The 22,785-nt window shown below is 47.5% G+C and overlaps 1 protein-coding gene and 1 long non-coding RNA gene across 8 annotated transcripts in view; one reads left to right on the forward strand and one right to left on the reverse strand.

Annotated features, from left to right (window-relative positions):
* Positions 1-22,785, forward strand: part of ETS1 (ETS proto-oncogene 1, transcription factor) — a 131,764-nt gene that overhangs the window by 100,722 nt on the left and 8,257 nt on the right. For 4 of the 6 annotated variants that reach the window (XM_078432947.1, XM_078432948.2, XM_060605206.2 and 1 more), the window contains 3 exons: positions 2,345-2,422; positions 3,306-3,554; positions 7,873-8,133. In XM_078432947.1, coding sequence (XP_078289073.1) covers positions 2,345-2,422; positions 3,306-3,554; positions 7,873-8,133 — 588 coding nt within the window. The remainder of the gene's footprint in view (positions 1-2,344; positions 2,423-3,305; positions 3,555-7,872; positions 8,134-22,785) is intronic. The other 2 variants (XM_078432950.1, XM_060605208.3) reach the window with 1 other exon arrangement.
* On the reverse strand, positions 362-21,545 carry LOC132661073 (uncharacterized). Of its 2 annotated transcripts, XR_009602027.2 has the most exons (4): positions 21,168-21,545; positions 19,329-20,626; positions 17,606-17,688; positions 362-550 (listed from the first exon to the last, which is right to left on the reverse strand). It is a non-coding gene; the product is annotated as an uncharacterized LOC132661073 (long non-coding RNA). The 2 variants fall into 2 exon arrangements; XR_013550057.1 differs by lacking the exon at positions 19,329-20,626.

The following is a 22,785-nucleotide window of genomic DNA, read 5'->3' on the forward strand; positions in this document are numbered from 1 at the left end:
ATGCTCGGAGCTAACTAATAAGACCGGCTTCCCTGCCCAGTAACGGGGTTGGGGTTACAGCAGTGTGGTATACCTTTGTCATCCAGAACAGACACCGGGGTCATGTCAGGATACCATGTTGCAACCTTGTAATGACATGGCCTCCCCTACGAGCCTCTTCCAACCTTTTTGGACCAAGTGACTCATGTACCACAGTCCTGGCTGAGTATAGAAACAGCAGCAGGCGGCAAACTTGGGTGTTTTTGCACTTATTTTTCTGAATTTCTTCTTAAAATAAATTGCAGTTACCAGCAGTCAGCGGTGCCCTCCAGCTGACTGTAAGCCTAGAAGCCTGGTGGCCTCTCTGACCCAGGCCCACCCTTTCCCTGTGGTCACCAGCTCCAGCCCGTGGCACAGACGCTGGGGGCGGGGAGCAGAGCTCCGGATTAGAACTTTTATTCCATATAATACCTTCCTTTGTTTGAGGAGATTTTCCACTCCGCGATGCTCAGGAGAGCCCCAAATTAGATTCCTCTGGGCTCAGAGGTGTTATCTTCCTTCTCCTCAGCCTCTGCCGGAAAATAAATAAATAAACGCAGTCAAGAACTAGATGAATCTCGCTGCGGCTACCACGCCTGAGGCCTGAGGACGGCCGGGCACAGGCTTCCCGAAACCCCGACATGTCCCTGTGACTGCACAAACACCCACTCCTACGTGTTGACACGAGTGACCTGTTTGTAGAGGGAAGAGATGGGGCAGGCTCATAACAGATCTGATGTAACCATTGGCGTATAAACACAAAGGTGGATTCTACCAGACCGTGTAACCCAAATATATTCTACTGATACGCTGTTTCCCTCTCTTGAGCTCCATGGAGTCGCCAGGTGTTTCTGGAGCGTTTGTGATCACAGCTGTCGTTAATAACTGCGCAGCACCTCCTTGTTCCCCGAGTGCTTTCAAATACGTGATGTCTCTGGATTCTCAAAACAGCCCCGTGAGATGGGAAGAGTAGCGCGGGTGCCGTTGGTGTCCTCATCTGTAAAATGAGGGCAGATTAGGTGGTTTCCTCCAGATCGCTCATTTCCTTAAACGTAGGTCTTCTTTGATTGAACTTCCTGCCCTGCCTTCTTTGTATCATAATATGGACTCCTGCAGGAGCCTCTGGGTCCCTAAGACAGGTGTGGCTTACTTGCTCCCCGCCAAGGCATAATGGAATAGAATTTAGGCAGATGGGGAAATAATTGAAGATGTTTGCGAACACGAGTCCTCTCGTCCTACCCATTTTCTACTGGGAGAGGCAGTAAAGAACCATCTCCCTTCAGATCCTTGAAGAGCTGAGCAGCGTGTTTGCATGGAGGCTATGGCTTTTGTTCTGTAATTAAACTAGAGCAACAGAACATAGCTGTTTGGGGTGGGGTGGAAGGCCAAAGGTACAGGGATGTTTCAATCTGATAAGCTGCTAAAGCAGAGTTTAATCATTTTATCTCGACTGGGAACTGTTTTTTTGGTGCAGGCATAAACTTGTTTTCCCAGCAGTCTCTGCTCCCAACAAGCTATCAGGTATCTGAGGAAAAAACCCAAACCAATACTCCCTCTTTATGTCTGATTCTTACGGTGAAACAGAATCAGACCCCTCCGTACAATGGCTGAGGTCACGGCACTGGATTCCAGGGTAATGAGAGGATCCTGAATTTACCTTCGTTCAGCGGAGACCTTGTCTGTGCTTAGTTAATTCTCCTACATTCCTTTCTCCTTCCAAGGGGAGTTAGCACTAGGTCACCAGCAGCAGTTGGTGATAACTGTTTTCTCTCTTTGTACAAGCCCTGCCACATCCACCAAAGAGTCACCTTACCGGTGTCCTGTTCTCCTCTGGGCCCACACTTGAAATGTGGGGGCGATTGAAAAAACACAACACAAAAACCAGACTTCTGTTAGAAGAAGTTAAAATCAACCTACCTAAAGATTGTAATATGTTTCTGAAAGGTTTTGGAACGCATCAGCCTGAGTGTTGGGCACCGATTCTGGTAACTTCCCAAGCCTCCGATGGTAATGTGGTACACACGTCCATTAGAATGAGGGTGGAATGCCTTCCCAGCCCTTGGAGATTACTCACTGGTGTTCTTTCCAAGATATTAAATACCATTTTGCAGCTACTGAAATAATAGACTTAGCCATACTTTTGTGATCTCATTTCTAGACAAGGCCCCAGTCAGGGTAGACTCAGACACCAGCTCAGTTAATGAACATGCAGATTTCTTAGAAGAGGGACTGAGATCATTGCGGTCCTTGTGTCCAAGGTCCTTTTAGGCCAAACGTTACTTGCCCGTTGACCTCTTTGTTTCGTTCCTCGCCCTGTCTGTTACAGAGGATGTGAAACCATATCAAGTTAATGGAGTGAACCCTACCTATCCAGAATCCCGCTATACCTCGGATTACTTCATTAGTAAGTTCACCTTTCACTCATCTCCTGTGGTTTTTTTTCTTCCTATGATGGGGACCTAGGAAAGGATTCCTGTCCCAGATGATCTCAGGCTCCTTTGTGGTAATTCTGTGGAAAATAATATTTTCTTAACTGTAGCCTGTTTTATTTTTGTTTATTTTGTTATTCCCACAAGGCACAAGGCTTCAACCTATTTACATGTTGATGTTTTTATTAACCTGCAAACTCCTCCACGCCAGGATCTCTCCCTCTGATATCTTCAGCATAAAGGTCATGCAGAGAGACTACAACTTGACCCCTGAACTTTGACCTTATTTGATCCCGTGTACCATGCTGGCCATCAGAGGGTTGGGTTAGAGATATGGCTGTGGCCCTTTCTCTTTCCCTTTTACTAGCAGATATGACAACCTAACCATACTGGAGAGGTGGCCAGAAGAAGAGAATTAGGGTAGGGCTGTTCTTACCTGATGGCCTTGCTTTGGAAGGGAGTCTTGAGCAGGTTGTTTTCATTTTACCGGTTTGTTATGATTTTTATTCTAATAACAACAGTGGTATTCACTCCAAGATGGCAAGTGTTGGTAGGCAGTTTACACATACACTCTCCTTTGATCTTTATCACAATGCTCTGAGGAAGATCGCAATCATCCCCATTTTAGAGATGTGTAAATTAAGCCAGAAAAGGGAAGTATCTTGTCAAGGAAGTATCTTGTTCAGTAGTAGAGCAAGGTTAAACACCCAGGCCCTCCTGACTTAAAATATGTTCCTTTCAATCTCTTAAGGTAGTAAGCTTGTTTTCAGCTTGTGAGGCTATTGTAAATGGTGAAGATGTGCTTATTTTAGGTGCAAATTGGCCCTCTCTCCAATGGCACACGCTCTTTGTTTCCAGGTTATGGTATCGAGCATGCTCAGTGCGTTCCTCCCTCGGAGTTCTCAGAGCCTAGCTTCATTACAGAGTCCTACCAGACTCTCCATCCCATCAGCTCAGAGGAACTCCTCTCCCTCAAGTATGAGAACGACTACCCCTCGGTCATTCTCCGGGACCCTCTGCAGACAGACACTTTGCAGACGGACTACTTCGCCATCAAACAAGAAGTTGTAACCCCAGACAACATGTGCATGGGGAGGACCAGTCGTGGTAGGTCCGATTTCTTCTCTAGAGGCTCTTGGGTTTCCGAGAAATTACCTAACTTTGTGAGTTTTCCAGGTCCCAAGAATAGGTAGATATTAAGGGCTTTCCAACCTGGAATTTTAGCCAGGTCCACCATCATGACAAAGAGCATGGTGTCCATGCTGGAATTGGCATGGTGACCAGTCACATTTCTTACTTGGGTAAGATATTTTATTAAATAATAACTGGTTGAATGTGGTGGTTTTTAAAGGTGTGATTTATCTTCTTTGGGAGAATTTTGCTTCAAGAAGACACAACCAGTTAAAAATGGTTCAGGTGACCCTCCTGGAAAGCCCTGAACTCCACATGTGCCCCAGTGTTCCTCCTAGAGTATTTCTGCATCAGACCGTAGACCCTGGCTTGGTATCTGAATGACCTCTACTTCGCCTGGGCTCTCTAGCCTCCGGTGACTTCTTTGGTTTGGGAAGACACAAGATGGTTAACCAGTGGATTATTTGGAATCGGTCATCAGCAGTGTGGTGGAAATGTGTAATATTTAGCTAGAGGACCAGGGAACAAGGTGGCCAGAGGCTTCCAAAAGAAGGTACTCTTGTTGACACGACTCTTAGGACAATGATAAAACATTCACTGACAGGGAAGTAAATGTTTCAAGATAGAGCTGACTGACTTTATAAAGCAAAGAAAGGTCAAGCACACCCGAATTTAAGATCAGGACATCAACACTCAGAGGCACAAGCCTGCCTTGTGAAGTGTCCAGATTGTTTTGTTTCTGAGAAAAGTAGTCTTCTGTCAGGAGATATTTGTTCGTCGAGGAAGAATGAGCTGATTTCTAGAAAGTTGGAAAAAAAAAAAAAAGACTTCTTCCAATGGATAAATGGAGAAAAATTACAAACAGGAAGAGGAACAGGAGAAAGCTCCTCGAGCTGGTGCTCTGAGCACTTCGGCCACAGAAGACAGGCTGGGCTGGCCTCAGAGTGATTTCTGCTCAGTGATGAATCCCTCTGCTGCCTCTTCTGAGCCTCTCAGAGGGGAGCCCAAAGACCTCTTTACTTTGAAGAATCATTCTACAGGCACCAGGGGCCATACACATTGTCATCTTCTTTGAGTGTGAGGCTTACACTTCCTCCCAGCAGGCACTTAGGGTAGGCAGTAGGCCCTGCAGAGGGAAAGTCCCTAGCAAAATCTGAACCTGTAATCTTCCGTCTTAGGGCCCCAGGGTGTTTGTGTTTCAGACCGAAGGGGATGGGTGGAACCAGTTTTGCCTTCCCCTTTCTGACTCTTTTTTTTTATTTTTGGGTGCATGTCTATTTAAATACATACACACACATGTGTATGTGTGAACTTTTTTTTTTTTTTTCCAGGCAGGTCAAAGCAGTAGAACTCTTTCTCATGGGGCTTTCTGTACATATATGCGATGAGGCCGAGTGTGAGGGCTGGGCTCTGCCGTGGCATAACTTCAGGTAGCTCTGCCGTCACGCTGTTTTTAAATTGCGTCTGGCTTTGCGCTTGTGTGATTGTCCCTTCTCCCCTTCCTTCTCTCGTTCTTGGTTTTGGGCCCCAGCATCCTTCCGACCCCACGGTCAGTGACTGTGGACCAGAGAGTGACCCGGACGAAGGGGCGCGAGGTGTTTCTCTCTGGCCTCGTTCTCCTTCCCTTACGACAGACTGACCACACGAACTGGGGAGGAAGACCATTTTGCTCATGGCTGCTTTTTTGCAGTTGAGAAGTTCCGCAAACATGACATCTTCCAGGGGCTGACGGAAACGGCCATGGTGTGATTGGTTCGAATGAATGCATCACTGTTAGCAGATTATTAGTAGTAATAATCGTGGTATTCGTGTACAGCATTATAGTATACAAAGTGCTTCTGTGTCCCACTTATTTGGACTCTGAGTACTGTCTTTGTGCTAGTCTGTGCAGCGGGTTGCTGTGGGGCTATCCCATCCACTGTTCAGAGTGCTCTGAGGTCTCTTTGGTGGAGTCCGATAGCTTTGGACGGAACTTGCTCTAAGCCATTTCTCCGAGAAGCTTGCCAGTGGACGTCTTCGAGAGTACATGCTTCCCTGCATGAGCACAGTAGCATAACTGAGTGCCTAATCCAGTTGGATTCAACCCATTTTTGGAGAAAATACCCGTAAACGAAGGTTCCCAGCTCCAGGATTGTGAAATAGAGCTAAAAGAAAGCAGCCTACTGCCATAAACCACAACTCTCCACTGAGTTACATTTGGCTCATGTTTGGGAGGCTGCCAGAGGGTGGTTATGGCCTAGTTTAGTGCCCTTGCTTATTGGGGCTCCTTGGAAACTCAGCTGTCCTGCTCGTGGAAATTCCATTCTCCATGGCCTCCAAATATAAAAGTGACTGACGGAGGTAGAATCGGCTCAGAGAGATTTATGTATCAATACCACCTAAATATTGGCGACTCGGGTGGGGTGTTCTTCATGAAAAATTCTCTTTCTTCGGCTTTCTATCGGTGTGTTTGTCTCACAGAGAAATTGAATGACCATTAAGATGGAGAGCTGGTCTTAGCCAACACCTTTTTATGAGACACCACAAAATTTCCTGTTCTGTTCAAAAGAAGCTATTGCATTCGTGTTGTAGGCTGTTTTCTTGAGTCTTGTAATGTGAATTTTCTGGAAAAGACAATTCTTTCATTTGTCATAATAATAAAGACTTGCAAACGTGCCAGTGGACTGGGTAGGCAGAGCCAGTAACCCATGGAGCTCTTTGGTTTGACTTCTGGAGATTACTCTTCTTCGAATGGATGATTTGAGGAAGGAATGAGATTAAGTAGGTAAATAACTACCTTTCTGTTAAAAGCAGTATTGGAGGGGATAAGGGGCTCAGGAAATCTGTAACAGTGGCTTTACAAAAAAGTATATATTTAGTTGAATACCTTTTATCTTGGATTTTTTGGTTGTTTGTTTAAATTTTATGAGCAACATATCTTCCTTCCCAATTAGTATATATTTAGTTTCAGTTTGGATGCCATAATTAAATATTTGAATTACACTGTGCTAACCACAACCCCCACTATTATGAAGGGGAGAATACACCAGAAACCCACCAGTGTTAGCTTGTATAGGCCAACCTTACTCTGGGCTTTAAGCTTTCTAGTGGACCAGCCACCTCTGAACAACTGAGAGTTGACGTAGTATTTCTGCATATACATTTGTCACATCTTTTTGCCTCTTGGCTAGTGCTGAATCGAGATGGCTATTTAGTCTCCCGTGATTTAGTTTAGGTTGTCTGAAAACTATCTGGAAGGAGAACATAGAACATATTCCTGTGAGCTTTTTAGCTTTTAGATACATTTATTTTCCTCCAAATTATTTATTTTTTTGGTTAGTCTCCTTTTTAATGGCATTTTTGCCAATGGAAATTTCTCTAGGAGCTATTATGCAATCATAGCAGCTGTTTATAACCTGGTTTGGGAAATTAATGAACTTGCATGATCTTGTGGTCAGTTAAGAATGCCTGAAGCAACTCCTAGAGTAAAGGATTTCTGACATTGCTATGGACCTTAACTCTTTAATCAGCTCCTTTGTTTTTTATTGGCCACACTCCCCCAGTGAAGTATAAATTCCAAGTACAAAATTGTACTTGGAGAGGACAAAGAACATGGATAGAAGAGCGATAGTGTTTTTTTGTTTGTTTGTTTGTTTGTTTGTTTTTTAATCTCTTGGAAAAAAACATCTCATAAGTTATTTCTGTATTTGAGAAGGCATAGAGGCATTGCATGTATTTCATTTAAAAATAGTATTTGGAAAAATGCTAAAAAATAACACTTCAGTTCCAAGGTCAAGGAAGGTGAATCTGCTCTTAGTCTAGTGGAAATTTTTTTTTTTCTTATGACCAAAGTATTTTGCCAAATTGGGCCTTTTGAAATCATCTCATTGGCCTGATTTGGAGTAGGGAGTTAAGCCTGACACTGCTCTGATTTCTTTATCTCTTCGTTGAGTCTACTGCGTCAGCCAGAAATTCTGTAATACCGTGTATGATGCTCTGCTCTTGGATTTCTGGCTCTGGAATTCTGGTTCTGAACACTCCTGTGCCCCTCTGACTGATAAGAGCAACATGCAGCTGAGTCTCTGTCCCAGGGGCTGTAACACAGGACAACACGGTGGCGGTGGGCTCGCGGATGGGGCCCAGCGAGGCGCCCTACCCCCCCGGACACCCATATGCTTCCGTTTCCACTGGCCTCTCCATTCTTCCATCCCTCCTTCGGGTCTGATGAGCAATCTGTCGTCACTGAGAGGGTTTTTACAGTTGTCTTTTCCCAATTCCTCTCCCCCTGCCCTCTTCCCACCTCCTTTTCCCCCAGGTAAGCTCGGAGGCCAGGACTCTTTTGAGAGCGTGGAGAGCTACGACAGTTGTGACCGCCTCACCCAGTCCTGGAGCAGCCAGTCCTCTTTCAACAGCCTGCAGCGCGTCCCCTCTTATGACAGCTTCGACTCAGAGGACTATCCAGCCGCCCTGCCCAACCACAAGCCCAAGGGCACCTTCAAGGACTATGTGCGTGACCGTGCTGACCTCAACAAGGACAAGCCTGTCATTCCTGCTGCCGCCCTGGCGGGCTACACAGGTAGGCACCTTGCCCCCACCTCAGCCGCCTCTGTGTGCTTATTGCCATGGGTGGGTTCAGTAGAAGGCACCGTGTGCATGTCCCTAGAGACTGAAGTCAGCCTCTTTCTTTTTTGCGGGGGAGCTGGGACGAACAAGCCTCTAAGACGTCCGATCCATCTGTCCCCCCATTCTGTGAATAGCCATTGACTTTTGGAAGTAAACAATGTCATTCTATCCCAAGGGATCATTTCCAAGAGTGGTAGGGAAAACTTCTCCCTCAGAGGCATCATGGAATGGCTTACACTCTAGATTGTTCTATAGGGGAGTTCTCAATCGGCTGGCCGTTCAAATGGTAAAAGTTCCCTTGGTCACCCTACACTGTCCAGATCCTGGCCTCTCTGTTGGGAAACCCTTGCTTTTTTTCTCACTTAGCTCTATTACTGATTTTCTTCTATGAGTGAATGAAGAAAGAGCATGGGGTGTGGGAGGTGGATATTGAGAGCTTAGGCTTTGATGGAGAATCTGGGTAATCAAACAGTTCATTGTCTGAACGTGTCGTAGCCCACGTGCTGCCTAACCTTGGAGGCTTTTGAAGAGGGTATCTGTGAAATATCCAAGGAGCGTTAATGTGTTAACTGTCAGATCCTTTCTAGAAGACTGTAGTGTTTTCTAAGAATTAGAAATTATGTTGCTTGAGTGGAGCTTATTTTAAGCTTCGGTTACTCTGTTGTGTAGGCCACCATTCTCTTGTACTTGACTCCACCCTGGACAGGTTGACATGGGGCACCCTTCGTGTGGATGGAGGCAAATCGTCATACCTGTGTTTCTAGGGCGGTGCCTGGCTGATCTCAAAAACGGGCTTGATCCTCATTCTTCTAGCAGGGAACTCTCAGGGTTTTACTAGGGAAGCCAGCTGACCTTTGAGAACGACTCAAAGGCTGAGAAAATTTACTCCACCTTTAAAGTTCGGGAGTGTGTCTTTCGTGCTGTATATTCCATGTAGCTCCTGGTGCAGTTCCTTGCATGAAGCGGTGGCCAGGAATTATTATTTCTGTGTTTTAAGGTAGCAACAAGGTCTATACAGAGTCAGGACCCAGAAAGGCACCCTGTTCTTTCTACGGTAGCTTCCCACAGTCTTTGCTTGAATGTCACTAGCATGTGGAAAAGTGCTGCTTTCCAAGGGAGTCCTCTCCCATCTCCAGACAACAGACTGTTAGAAAGTTTGCCCCTTTCCATTAATGACTTCTGGAATGAGGAAAAGTGTATTCAAGGTGTATATTCAAAAAATATATTCAGCCTCTTTCAAGGTGTATAAGAGTTCTGGCTCCTGTAGTCTCAGCTCCTGGGTATTTTAAGCCCCGGACTCCAGTTGGATACTGAGGAAGGAGTGGGGAGTCATGCAGCTTAATTAGGAGGAGAAAGGAAAGACCCAGGAACCTCCAGCATGACTGTGTGGGCTTGGGAGGTGGCGGGGTCTCTAGCTGGTCACGCTTGCTTCTGTTCTCGCGGCGCGGGGAGATCCGTGCTCTGCCATTTGCCGAATGTAAAGGCCAGCCCTTCTTCAGCCTCAACCCTGACTTCCAGTACCAAGTCCTGAACTTAGTTTCCCCTCGCTGAAGGCGTTTCTGTATTCTCTCTGCCATAATCACCCTTCTCACCACCAGTATCCACAATCAATGTTTCTCCTATGGCAGTTTTCATCAGTCTGTCTTAGCTAGGTATGTGATCATGAAAACTTGGCTTGGGAGGGTGGTTTTGTGGATACTGAAATTAAGGAAACTGACCCCTAAGTTCTAAAGTTTATGGCCAGATTATGCCTGAGAAATTATGGCCAGAGAAAATTATGGCCAGAGAAAATTATGGCCAGAGAAAGCCTGATAGTTTCGGTTGCCCTTCACGGGATAAGATTCTGGTCAGGATCTCTGGCCGTTGTGCAGATCTAGGAGTTTCTGGGAGGGGTGGCAGCCCGATCTCTGCCTCTAATAGAAACCCCTCTGCAAGTGTTACATGTCTTAGTTATTGGATTTCCTGTGTGGGAGAAGCCTGCCGAGCTAACAGTCTACAAGAGTGACTGAAAGGGTTTTGACTGAGATGATCTTAGTACCTCGAAAGAATTATCTGAGAATCTTTCCAAGTGTCCCTGTTTCAGGGAGAGACAGGAAGGGATGAACTGTGAATTCAGAATGAATGTGGAATACAAAGAGACATGAGCTGCCATCAAGATAGCCCAGCATCAGCCTGCTGCCCGCGAGGCTTCCCTGGAAGTCCAGCTCAGAGCCAAATAGATAGGAGTGTCAGAAAGTTCTTTCAGCAGAAATACAGGTGTGCTCTGGAGGTCTGAGTTATGGCTGACGTCACCCCTGATTTGGATGGATTTTTAAAAATTATTTTATTTTAGAGAAAGAATGTGTGCAAGAGGGGGGAGGGGCAGAGAAAGAGAGGGAATCCCGAGCAGGCTCCACGCTCAGCACAGAGCCTGACATGGGGCTCAATCCCACAACACCCTAATATCATGACCTGGGCTGAAATCAAGAGTTGAACGCTCAACCGACTGAGCCACCCAGGCGCCCCTGAGTGGGTTGTTTTTAAAAGGTGCTCTTGCTTTCTTCCTTCTTTTCTCTGTCTCTCTCTCTCTCTTTCTCTAAGGGAGTATAACACCCAGTGAGTGGAAGAAGAGGGAAGGTTACTGTCAGTTAAAGGCCTCGAAGACTAAAGCAGCCGCTTGCCTTTAAAAGCACGTTTTAAGCATCTCACCATTCAGTTTTGCTTTATGACTGGGGATACAGCTTTTCACCCTGTCTCATATGGTGGTGAGAACAATAGCCCAGAAAACAGAAGTCCCCTGGGCTGCCCCCCAGCTCTACCACACTGTGTGATTTTAGGCAAATTTACCTTGTACCCTTTTCTACTTTTAGTAAAGTGGAAGGTGTTCATCCTTATCTTGGTGGTGGGAGATCTGGGCAAATGTAATTGCACTAAATCAGTTAATGAAGCAAAGGAGTGCTAGGCATGATACTAAGCATGGGGGGTGTGGGTTGGGAGCTCAGTTGTAACAAACCAGTTGTTCCAACAAATGTTTCTGAGCACTGTTGAGTGCAGATAAGGGCCAGGAGTAGCCCTTGAGGGTTCATGATCTTGTCGAATTCGTGTAATGAGAATTGTCCTTAGACTTGGACTAGATTTTTTCTTCTTGCTGTGGTCTGCATGAAGGTCAGGATTTGTTAGGCGTGTGGGGGGGCCAGCCCAAATTTTGGGGACATTTTTCCTGGGCTCAGTGCTTGGTGGACATCTGTCCACACTGCAAACGAATGCTCTGTGGTGGTTCCCTTGCCCTTGCCCGCTCATTGTGGTCCCGTATCATTTCAGGTCCACTCTAGGGGATGGGGAAGGGGATGGAACATACCTGTTCAGCCTCCTCCGCCAGCCGCGGCACGTGCACGTGCCTGGGATTCCTAGAGATGGGGCTCTGGCCTTATGCAGACATGTTAAGATGAGCTGAAGTTTGGAAGAGGCCTTTGGCAAGCAGAAAGCGTTGTATGAGTGTTGGCAAACTTTCTATTGCCTGTTAAAGTCACACCTATTTTCTCTCTCCTTTTTTGTTCATTCCCTTAAAATTCTGTTACTCCAGAGTATGTGTGGCCACACAGGAGGAGCCGTGTTCGTTTCCATCACCAGTACTTGGCTTCAGCTAAAGTGTGTATGTATACGTCCTCCGAGCTGGGAAGAGAGTCATTTCCCTGCCATTACGCACAGGGAGCTTGGGTCTTTGTCTCTATCACCTTCAAAGGACTGCATTTCACTTCTTCATGTGATGTCTTAGTTACTGCACTGTATGTGTGGAAATCAGTTAGAAACTGAATTTTCACATTCTCTTGCACTGTTACATTCTTCCTCCAAAGATAAGAAAATTGCATCAACCTTCACTGGGCTCCCATGGCAACTTGTTAAATTAGGTCAAGATGTGGGGGCAGATAACGTGGCTTGAAAGGCTGCCTGTTAGCTGAGTTAAGAATACATCAAATGCAACGCTGGCTTCCGCCAAAATGTACCTTCTTACCTTACTGTGAACTGCTTACGGTTATCAAACTGATACAATCAGAAAGCTCCATTTTCTCTTGTTTGAAGATACATTATGAACCCCGTCCAATTACAAAACAATCTGAGAGAAGTGGCCCAGTGTTTTCCTATCTGTTTGATAGACCTAAGCAAAATGCTTCCCAGATCCCTGAAAAACATAGCAGTCTCCGATTATTTTTTCAATTGCAGTAGCTACAGAGGAGCATTCTGTGTTGTCAAATAGCGTTCTCTCTTCCTCTGGCCCCATTTTGTAGATGAGGAAACTGAGGCACAAAAAGTGACCGCGTCATTGCCACGTGCCCAGAAGTAGCTCCCGAATTGAACTTCAAGTGCCAGTTGTCTCACTCACCTCTGCAGTCCTTGTCCACGTTAAGGAACGAGAAGACTCCTTGCTTACCTCAGTTGCTTTCCTATAGTAGATTAGAGACCTCATCTCCCGCTTGTTACCACTTAGCACCACACGTATACGGGTTGGGGCTCTTGGGAGGACATAATGCTAGCCTTTGGCTTCAGTCTAGAGTCGTTGGCCTGTTAGGTCACCTTTGATCGAACTTCATTCCGGATGGCCAGACATTATGCCAGATAAGGCACCCTTCCTATCACTGCTGCTTCTTGAGCAAGCCTGGTGGTAATGCTATTGTTGTCCAGTGCCTGGGTATGTCCCCACCCAGAGTTGCAATTGTGAATGAAGTGGTTAGGGTCTCTTTTTCATCCTGAAGGCTGAAAAAGGCTGAGCCCAAAGCCGTTCATTAACTTTCGTTTTATTAACTGTAACGAAATGACGGAGTGCTCTGCAGATTGGTGAAAATACGGTCCCTCATTTTCCTTATGGCTAAATGTGGGACTGTCGGGAGTTCAACTTTCAAATACTTTTGCATGAGACATCACCAAAAACAGGAGTACTAGTCTTGTAGAAAACGAAGCCCCATGCAGTGCATTCCCCTGGAACCCTCTCAAACTGCTTCTGGACTGAAAGACTTCTTGCCATGTCGTCGATGGCCCTGGAGCCAGTCTAGAGTCATACAGTAAGAAAGTCCCTAGGCCAAGCCCAGAACCTTGGAGTTCTGGCTCACAGTTAAGTTTTAGGGTTCAGTAACCCAAAGCTACTGTTAAAACGTGTTTTTGAAAATAAACAACTTCACTGCAAAAGGAAGTGCTTCAAAGCCCTTCAATTCAGAATGAAACCCGAGATTTGGCAGTGTTACCTGAAATCGGAGTTTTCTGAAGGGAAAACGGGATTGCAAAATAATCTCAAGGTACTCAGGTACAAATAGCAACCTAGGAAACCTTTGGTATAAGCCCAAGTTACCGATAAGGAAAGTGGAGAGGGGTCACCAAAGCAAATTCCTAGTGCGGCGGGACTTTGTGCGGGAGATTTCTACAATTCTGAATCCAGATGGGTATGTTATTAGGAACAGCATAGAGCTTTTTAACTTGGGGGCCAGGGGAGGGATAACTACCGAAGCCACGCTCTGGAATATAGTCTCTGGGTGAAGGCCATCAGTGTAAGAGTGTGTGCATGGGCTGTAGATGAGAAGAAACAGCTTGCAGACTTGAATATAGAACTCTGGTCCCCATTTCGGGCAGTAACTGCCTTCTCCGGGTGCCCTGAGGTTCTGGGGGCAGGCAAAGCTGGAGCTGGCCTGCAGGCTTGCAGGTGGCCAACCACAGTCTCAGTGTAGAGCATCCTTGGGTAGCACCTGAATGGGCAGGAGGAAGCGAGCTCAGAAATGAGAAAGGCAGCAACAGAGAGTGTCTCCCCTTTCCGGTTCAGAGGCCCTGTGATGAGCAGGTTGTAGGAAGCCAGGCAGACACCCCCCTTGGCCTAAAGTGGGGCATTGCTGCCAGCCAGCATCTCAGAAGCCGGACGGGATTCTGATTCTCTGTGCTGTGTTTGGCGGTGGGTCCTGGGATGGGGGAGGGGTGCGTGGAATGGTTTGGGGGGAGGGATCTCCCTGGAGTGATGGGTTAACATGCCGCTCAGTTAGGAGACTGACGGGGAAACACCGTGGGTCATGGGGGAGGGAAACTCCTTGGGAAATTTGAACTGGATGAGAGAGGTCCCTTTCTCTGGTCTGCAGGGCCCTTTTCCTGCTTCTGCCCCCTGATTCATTTTGTGGTAGTTATTCGTAATCATCTGACACGAGTAGAAAATGATCACGGGAGCGGGATTCGGCTTCATTATTAATTTTCTTTTTTTCTAAATGTCTTAAAAAAAAAAACGTGGAAAGGGAGGCTCCCTGTTTCCGCCAGTTGTTTATGAAGGGCACAGCTGACTGAGCCCCCTCCTCGTCTTGATTCAGCTACAGTAATACCTCGCAAGCTGTCTTTGCCCATTTACCCTTCACACGGTGTGCCTCAGTCCCTGGTGCCATCCCCAGCTACCCGAGGCCGAGCGGGTACCCGGATTTTGGATGGCAGGCGACTTGCAAGTTGACCCCTCTGTTTTGGGGACGGCCCCCCTGCCCGTTTTGGAGGAGTCCCGAAGTCTCTGATTTTGTGGGTCCCTGTTTCTTTAACAAAAGCTAACTACAAATGATGGAATTGGGTGGTGACTGTTCTGGAATTCCTGCTCTGTCTCCAGTTTGAGGCTCCACCTTTTTGGTCTTTGAAGTAAAATGTTTCCACTGAGCAGAAGTCAGCCAGCACACTGCTGAGGCATCCACACAGGTCCTCGTTGCCTTCAACCAACAGGCCTTGGAAACTCCCCGCAGCTTCTGTTGGGAAAGGCCCTGCCAGACGTCCCAAATATTCCTGCTTTTGCCCCTTGGCATCTTTCTCTTTTCCTTGGATGGCCTTCACTGCTCTGGAGCATGAGCAGTGAGTGGTTCCTTGGTATAGAGACTCAATTCAAGAGCAGCTGTACCCCTTCTGTTTCTCCCTAAGGCGACTTCCATGTGACACCCACAGGTTGGTAGGTCTGTCACTTGGGAATGCCTTCCCATTTCAGTCCAGGCAAAACGCCCAAGAGGGAGGCCTTCCTAGGCTGTTTAAGCCCTGGTTATGTTTCATGGAGACGTCAAGAGCTGGACTCGGCCGCCGGTCACCCTGCGTGTGTCCCAGCTTTGCCACTGACCGTGTGTGACCTCAGGCAAGCAGACGTCCCCGTACCTCAGTTTTCTCATCTGCAAAATGGTAGCAGTAATAGTTATGGTCTCATAGGACGGTTGTGAGGATGGAAGGAATCGTTTGGGGAAAGCGTCCAGAAGCCTTGCTAGGTACATAGCAGGTTACCACTGTTCCGTATCATCCTGCAACTTTTGTCTTTCCGGTGTAATTCTGTATTCCTTGAGGCCAGAGGTTAATGTATTTTATTTAGAGAATTCCAGTAATTGGTGGCAGTGACTTAGGGCACGAAAGATACTTAATATCAGATTAGGTCACTCTGGCCATTCAGCTCAAACCATCTGTGCTAAGCTCCTACTGTGCACTCGCCTCTTTCATGGACATTACCTTTTTTGAACTGTCACCGACCACCGCACCGGCTAGGTTCTGTGAGTCTCACTGTACGAATGAGGGAGTCGAGGTTCAGAGGGGGAAAGAGGTCTAGCCCAGCGTCGCCTAGAAAACCACAAAGGAGATGCCTTTCAAAGTTTTTCACGGTGTCGGGCGATTAGTAGGAAAAGATCCACTCTTAGTGGCCGGGTTAGTGTCATTCTGGGTCTGCTAAGACGTAGATGTCAAGACGGGATTAGACTTGCAAGAAATGTCTTGGTGTGTGAGGGAGGTCCATGAAGGACAAAGTGGGGGACAGCACAGGAAGGCCGGGGAGCTTTTAGACCAGGCTGCAGGTCTGACACCTGTAAAAGGAGAGAGGGAGGGCGGATTTGGGTGGGGAAGAGCCTCCATGAGTGGCTCAGTGCCAAGAAAAGTCTGGTCAGGCTCCTGGGGAATCCTCATGCCAGAGTCGCCCAGCGGAGCAGCTCTGTGTCCCCCAGGAATGAACCTCATGCCTCTGGGGAGCGGCCCCAGATAGTGTGGCCTCAGCGGGGACATGGTGGATCCCATCAGTCCTGCTGCCTGCAGTCAGAGGTCTGAGTAGCACCTCGTCACGGCTGCCGCAGGTCTGCTGACCGGCCACATCAGCCCCCCCGACGAACACGGGTTGTCGGGTAGGCCAGCACGGCAGGACTCAAGGCCACGGTCCCGATGCTCTTGGTGGCCCATGATAGGCTTCAGAGCTCTGTGTCTGTTGTTGCCCTCAACAAAGCAAAAATGGCATTGTCTTCTGTGTGACTCACCTCTCCCTGAGAATCACAAGAGTGAAAGTGGTCCTGAGTGAGTGAATGTGAAACGTTGACGGGAGGCCGGGGCGCTCCTCTCCACCCGCTGGAGAGGTGCTCGCAGGGTGCAGCTCTGTGGAGGTGGTTGACATTCAAAGCTGAGATGGGTGCCGTTTCTCGGGCAGGGCCCCTCAAGGCAAGGCTCTCGGTCCTTTCTTCTTTAAAGGCAAGGCGTAGGTAGGACACAGGCCATCACACGATGGTGGAACAAAATACGTTCCTTTGTCTACCTCCTCACTGTTGTTCACGTTCTGTTTGCTACCCAACCCGGTCTGGCTACCACACCTTACATCTGAGGGGCGTTCGGAGGTTGATTGCTGGATAGAATTGAAAAATTCGGTGCTTCGATGGTCCCTTGGGGTCTAGCTCACCTCCCCGAGAATTCTAACAGACTTAGCTGGTCATTTCGTCGCATCCTGGACACACAGGGGGGACTTTGCTGCTAGGAGAGAATAAGTTCCAGAGAGTGCCCTCCGCCCCCTGAGAAGCACGGGTGCCCGACTCCTCCAATTCTGTGTTCTAATCCTCATCAGTGAGCACACCTTTCTTTCTTCCTGTTACCCAGATACATCATTCGGGAGGCATTTTCTTTTGACATTTGCATTGGTACCACAAAGCGTCTCTTGGGTTTCTAACAAGATTCTCACCCCATACCCTCAAATCCAAACCCAACCTGTTTCTGGGGACTTCGTAAAAGAGTCCGTTACCTAGAAGACATCAGGAGGAAAAGCTCTGAATAACCCACTTCCTGACTCGAGCTTCCCCCTCTGTGTCCGAGTCTGTGTGTGAGTGGTGGGTCGAGTATGGTCAGGGCTCTTGGGTCTGGTGGCAGGGGTGGCTGTATTTGAATATAGGCGGCCCCTTTAAGAGAAGACCCGTCTCCTTTCTCCTTCCACCCCCACGCAAGTGTACTTGAGCACATGCAGGTGTGAGGAGCCCAAGCAAAAACAAGGGTCTTTCCTCTACACCCTAAAGCGTGTGACTGTCTCGTTCTCAGGACCGAGACAGACTCGCCCGGGAGCCTCGCCGACATCTGTTCCAGGTGGGGCGGCCCGGCCGGCTTGTGGCCAGCCACCTCGGCTTGCCCCCCGGTCTGTCTTGCACATGGATGAGCTGGACTTTCTGCTTTACCTTCAGGTCATGCTCATGGGATCCGCCTCCGGGTCCGACCCACCGATGTCTGTGGGCAATGCTGCTGAATTCCTAGGTCAGCCCTACAAAATAAGTAGCGGAGCGTGCTTTGTGAGGAGCATAAATGATTAGGGAAAAAAAGCACACTGGGGGAAAGAGGATCTAAGTCTGTCTGTGGCCAAGATTTCCCCAAACCATAAATGTGTGTGATACTTTCACTTGCAAAGCAGTGTGCATCTGCTCTTGTCTGTGTGCACCTACTTTGAATCAGAGCGAGAACTTCACAGAGTTATCCCTAACTTTAGCAAATCTTCACTGGTTGTTCTCGTGTACAGTATCTTTTAAAAATCACGCATTTATATACTTGAACCTTCCTTTCAGCCTGCCACTTCCTCCTTTTCCAAGTTTGCCATGTAAAAAAAAAAGGCCGGTTTAATTCTTGGAAGAATAGTTGAATTTTATCTTGTGCTTTGCTGTGTGTGTGTGTGTGTGTGTGTGTGTTTTATTAATTTCATCTTTTTTGCTTGTCTTTCTCTGACAAGTCTGTTTTTAAAAATATATGTTCTAGGGGAACCCAGGGTAGCTTAGTCAGCTAAGCGTCAGACTCTTGGTATTGGCTCAGATCATGATCTCACTGTTCGTGGGTTCGAGTCCCCACTTGGGATTCTCTTGGGATTGCTTCGGATTCTCTTCTCTGTCTCTCTCTGCCTCTTCCCTGCTCATGTGAGCATGTGCTCTCTCACAAAATAAAAAAATAAACTATAAAAAAATATATGTGTGTATATATATATCTATATATCTATTATATATCTATATCTATATATCTATATATCTATATATCTATATCTATATCTATATCTATATCTATATCTATATCTATATCTATATATATAGATATTCTGCTGTGTTGTTCTTCTGTTAAATTCCACTGTTGTGTTTTATATTGTTCCCAAACTGTTCAGTATTGTGGTCACCTCTTTATGTACATACATAATATGTGTGTGTGTATTTATATTTCTATATTTCTTAATAACAGGAACTTAATTTATGTCTTTATAAAGTAGGGAGGAGCAGGGATAGCTGTTTCCATTTTAGAGATGGGAAAACTAAAGCCCAGAGAGGTTCAGTTAGTTGCATAAGATTGTGCAGTGAATCAGGGAAGTGCCGAATGCTTGAACTCCCCACTTGGGGCATCCCATGGGCATATGTTATGTATTTTTTAATTTCGTGGGTTGCTCTCTGCTCTCCTCTCTCAGTTCACCACCGCCTGACACGTTTGTCTGTTTTTAATTTTTTGAAGTTCTCCTTTCTTTTGGTCTCACGTGCCAGAGACATGGACTTGACATCAAAGGCTGGTTTTAATTGATTTGAGAGCGGTTTTCTAACTTGCTTCCATTGTTAGGTACTGGCTCTTTGAGCAATAAAGTTCACGGAGTTATTGTGCATTATGTTCGTGGAGTGTGTTTTTCCAGCCCCTGTCAGAGAGTGTTCTTTGTGGTTGTGCATTGAATTATTAGAATTTATATCCCCCAACTGCTGTCCTTGAGTTTCTAGGCACTGATATGGGAACTCTCTGATAGAACATGCGATTTATTAAACCAAGGCATTGTTGGCGAGTTATAGAACATACCGCATCTAGATCGTGTTGGAGGTGAAATGCGATCGGGTTGGGGTTGGGGGGCAAGAGATGGGCGTAACTCAGAAGAAAAAAGGGGAAAGATACCTTTTTTGGACAGAAAGCCAAGCCAAAATATCAAGCAATCTCTGCCCTTCCTTTTCTTTTAAAAATCTTCCCGGTGCTTTGATTGTCAAACAGCCCAGCAGTTACTCATCCTCAGGCAGAAGATGTCTGCTGCCTCAGGTGGCGTTGGGTCCAGAGAGCAAGAAGCTAACTGTCAGGATGTTTCCTGGTCGTTCCTCAACTTCATTTCGTAAGGACTTCGTGGAAATAGAGACATTTTGGAATCTTTCGTGAACGAGAGCTTAGAAGGGGGTTGACAGGAGGGGGTGTGATGCTTAGGCTCTGGGGTCACCCCGTCTGCTGCCAGAGGTGGGCACCTTTACAGTAGTAGGAGAGGAAGATAAGACTTGTGAACAGATGGGTCATTTCTGGATTTGAGGGTTCTGTTTTTGCCATCATCGTTTGGCTGTGGGTAGAGACACCTGGGTGGAAGGGAGGGGCCCATCAGGCCCGTTCCTCTGTTTTAGGACCACCTGCCAGATGTGTGTTCTTAGGGCAGAGTCTGCCCTTGTGCAAGGGTGACCAACCATGAGAGTTTCATAGGTTAAAATAAATGTGGTGTCCTGCCCACACTGAGGTATTTGATTTGACTTTTAGAGTCAAGCTGAAGAGATTAACTTCTCAAAGTAGCAAATTAATCCCCAAAGGGCAGGCGGTGTGGTCGTTTTTATTTTGGGGAACATGTTGATGAAACAGCCCGGGAGTCACTCATGTTGATTAGTCCCAGATCTGGTTTAATAGAGAGAAGCAGGTGGGGTGGTTTTTAAGATCCTTACCCCTTTCTTCAGAGGACGATTGTTTGAGCAGTACAAGTCAGTAAATGTTTATTGAGCCCTGGTCTGAGATGCCATACCTGCCATTGAGAAAATAAGGATCAACGAGGGGTAGTCCGTGCGCACAGCGAGCCAACAACTTGGGTCATTCGGCAGCAGGTAGCTTTTTGATTGTCGGTATTTGCCGGTGAGGCACCATCTAGGCTTTGGATTGCAGCAGTGAAGAAGCACAGTGTGTGTCCTCAGAGCATATATTCTAGTGATGAGAGAGATGGGCCTGGAGCTGATGGCCTTGGTATAAATACACCATAATGGATGGCTACCAGACAGAGCGACTGCTCTGTGCTGACCTCTGTCTGCATGGAAATCAGCTCTGATCTGTCAGCCTCGTGCTGGGGTGCAGATGACAGGGTGAGACCTTGTGGTGGCAATGAAAAGGAAAAACTCAAGTCCAATCCTGGGCCCTGTTCGCTAGCAGTGAGTCCGTTGGGCAGATAGCCCCCAAAGCTAGAAAATGAGAAGAAATCGACTGACAGATTGGCAAATGGAAGGCATTGTTACCAGGAGAATCTTACTGAAATTTGGTCCTAGCCAAATTTCTGCTGTATATCTTAAGTCTCTCACTTCTTGGGGCGCCTGGGTGGTTCGGTCGGTGAAGTGTCTGACTTCGGCTCAGGTCGTGATCTCGAGGTTTGTGAGTTCGAGCCCCGCGTCGGGCTCTGTGATGTCAGGCTCGGAGCCTGGAACCTGCTTGGGATTCTGTGTCTCCCCCCTCGCGCTGCCCCTCCCCCGCTCACGCTACGTTTGTCTCTTTCTCAAAAACAAATAAACATTTAAAAAAATTGCAGTTGCTCACTTCTTAGACTCAGAGTAAGGGAACAACAACAATAACAACAACAACAACAACAACAACAACAACAACAAAAATAGAAGGGGATTTTTAACAACCAGCCCTCATCAAGATACGTGGCAGGCCTTCCAGTTCCTAGACAAGGAGAAGGGACTTAACACATCACCAGAATGAGTAGGAATTTACTCGAAGCTGTACCTCAAAAAATTGTAGATTGGTGCCTTGGATTTGAAGTAAGCCTTGAGGGTCCCCACCTGATACCTCTGCTTCGAAGATTGTATCACATTCTTCACATCAGGACTGTCACTGTTGTACCTTCCTCTGGCCCAGAAGCTGAGAAGAACAAAGCAGTGTGAGGAACTGAGGAAATCCCCCTGCTGCAGCCAGCGAGGGAGCTGGGGGGTGTGCAGGCCCAGCGCGAGCGTGTGTGGGGCCCTCCCTCCTGCACTTCTTTGCCGAGAGCTTCCCTTCTAACAGGGACCCCTCTGTTGTTGTGGCTGAGAGTCTCTACTTGAGAAGCATAGTTTCCCAGTGATGCCACCGGATTCCTGATGTGTGACACCCCAGGGCAGCATGGTGAAGGACGCCGTTGACTGCCTTGGGGGCCCCAGACAGGGACACCATTGTGAGTCACATTGAGTCTGTGAACTCCCCCTTCCCATGACTGGTACTATTCTTAGCACCATCCTCTGCTCCCTGGGACAGAGGTCACTGGGAGCACCTTCGAGTTGGGTGGGTGGATGGGGCTGGGCCCGGGGTGAGAGGAGGTGCAAGATGGGGCAGAGCTACGCTAAGCAATACAGGAATGTCCTGTGGGAGATGTGTCTCTGGGAGCGCTGGCCTCCTTGCAGCATTTCAACCATTGTGGGGCCTCAGCAGTTCCCGAGGGCCTAGATGTGGATGCTCTTGGCAGGGGGCCACCATGCATTCCAGCCCTAGAGCTGCCTGCCAGCGGTGTGCTTCCCTCAGGTGGCCCTGCTGTGCCTGCCCAGATCTGAAATGAAGGTGACACGTAGCTGTGTTAAGTCTGGCCGCTGGTTCCGGCCAGGGAACGAACCCCCCCCAGAGACCAGAATGCTTGCCCTGACCAGGCGTTTCTAGCCGGAAGAATAATTCCACGTCCTTCCTCTTTATGGCTCCCCGCAACCAAAGGGCAGTTTGGGAATCAGCAAATAGGAGGAACCTTGCGGGGGGTGGGGGGGGTCTCCTGGATTCCTTTCGTTTGGTACCATGCGCGAGCCTTCCGAAGGGGGAAACGGCCACTTCAGGAAAGCCATGGCGAGAAGGCTGTGTGTGCCTATCAGCGCTGGGTGGGCTTATACGATCTTTCTCCCAGAGTTGGGGGAAGGAGGCTTGAGCTGACATCACCCTGTCTTGACTTCCTTGCTGTGACGTTCCCCAGACACATTTCTCCTCATTCAAGTGTCTATGCTGTTGTTAGACATCTGGTTTACCTCTTTACGCTCCCTTCTTCCCTTTAGTGTAAAGACAAAAGAGAAGTTTGAGAGCCCCTCCCCTACGACCTGGGCTCCGCATTCCTAAATGTGTCAGTTTTGTATTCCTTGTGAACAGAGGAAAATTCACAATGAGCAAAAGAGGAGACCCGTGGATAAGAATATACCCTGCCCACCACCCAACCCGGCCGTTATATGCAGACGGGGGTCAAATGCACACAGAGAAAGAGCTGGAGCAGGCATATAGAGCCCGCGCCTCTGACATTTCAATTCGGGAAATGGCCCTGCCAGGAAAAACAGCAATAATAATTCTGTCTGACGTCCCTGCCTCTGAGCTGGTTCCACCGACATGACTTAAACTC

The sequence above is a fragment of the Panthera onca genome, chromosome D1 (assembly GCF_046562875.1).
Source record: "Panthera onca isolate mPanOnc1 chromosome D1, mPanOnc1 haplotype 2, whole genome shotgun sequence".
In the NCBI taxonomy this organism is placed as follows: Eukaryota; Metazoa; Chordata; class Mammalia; order Carnivora; family Felidae; genus Panthera; species Panthera onca.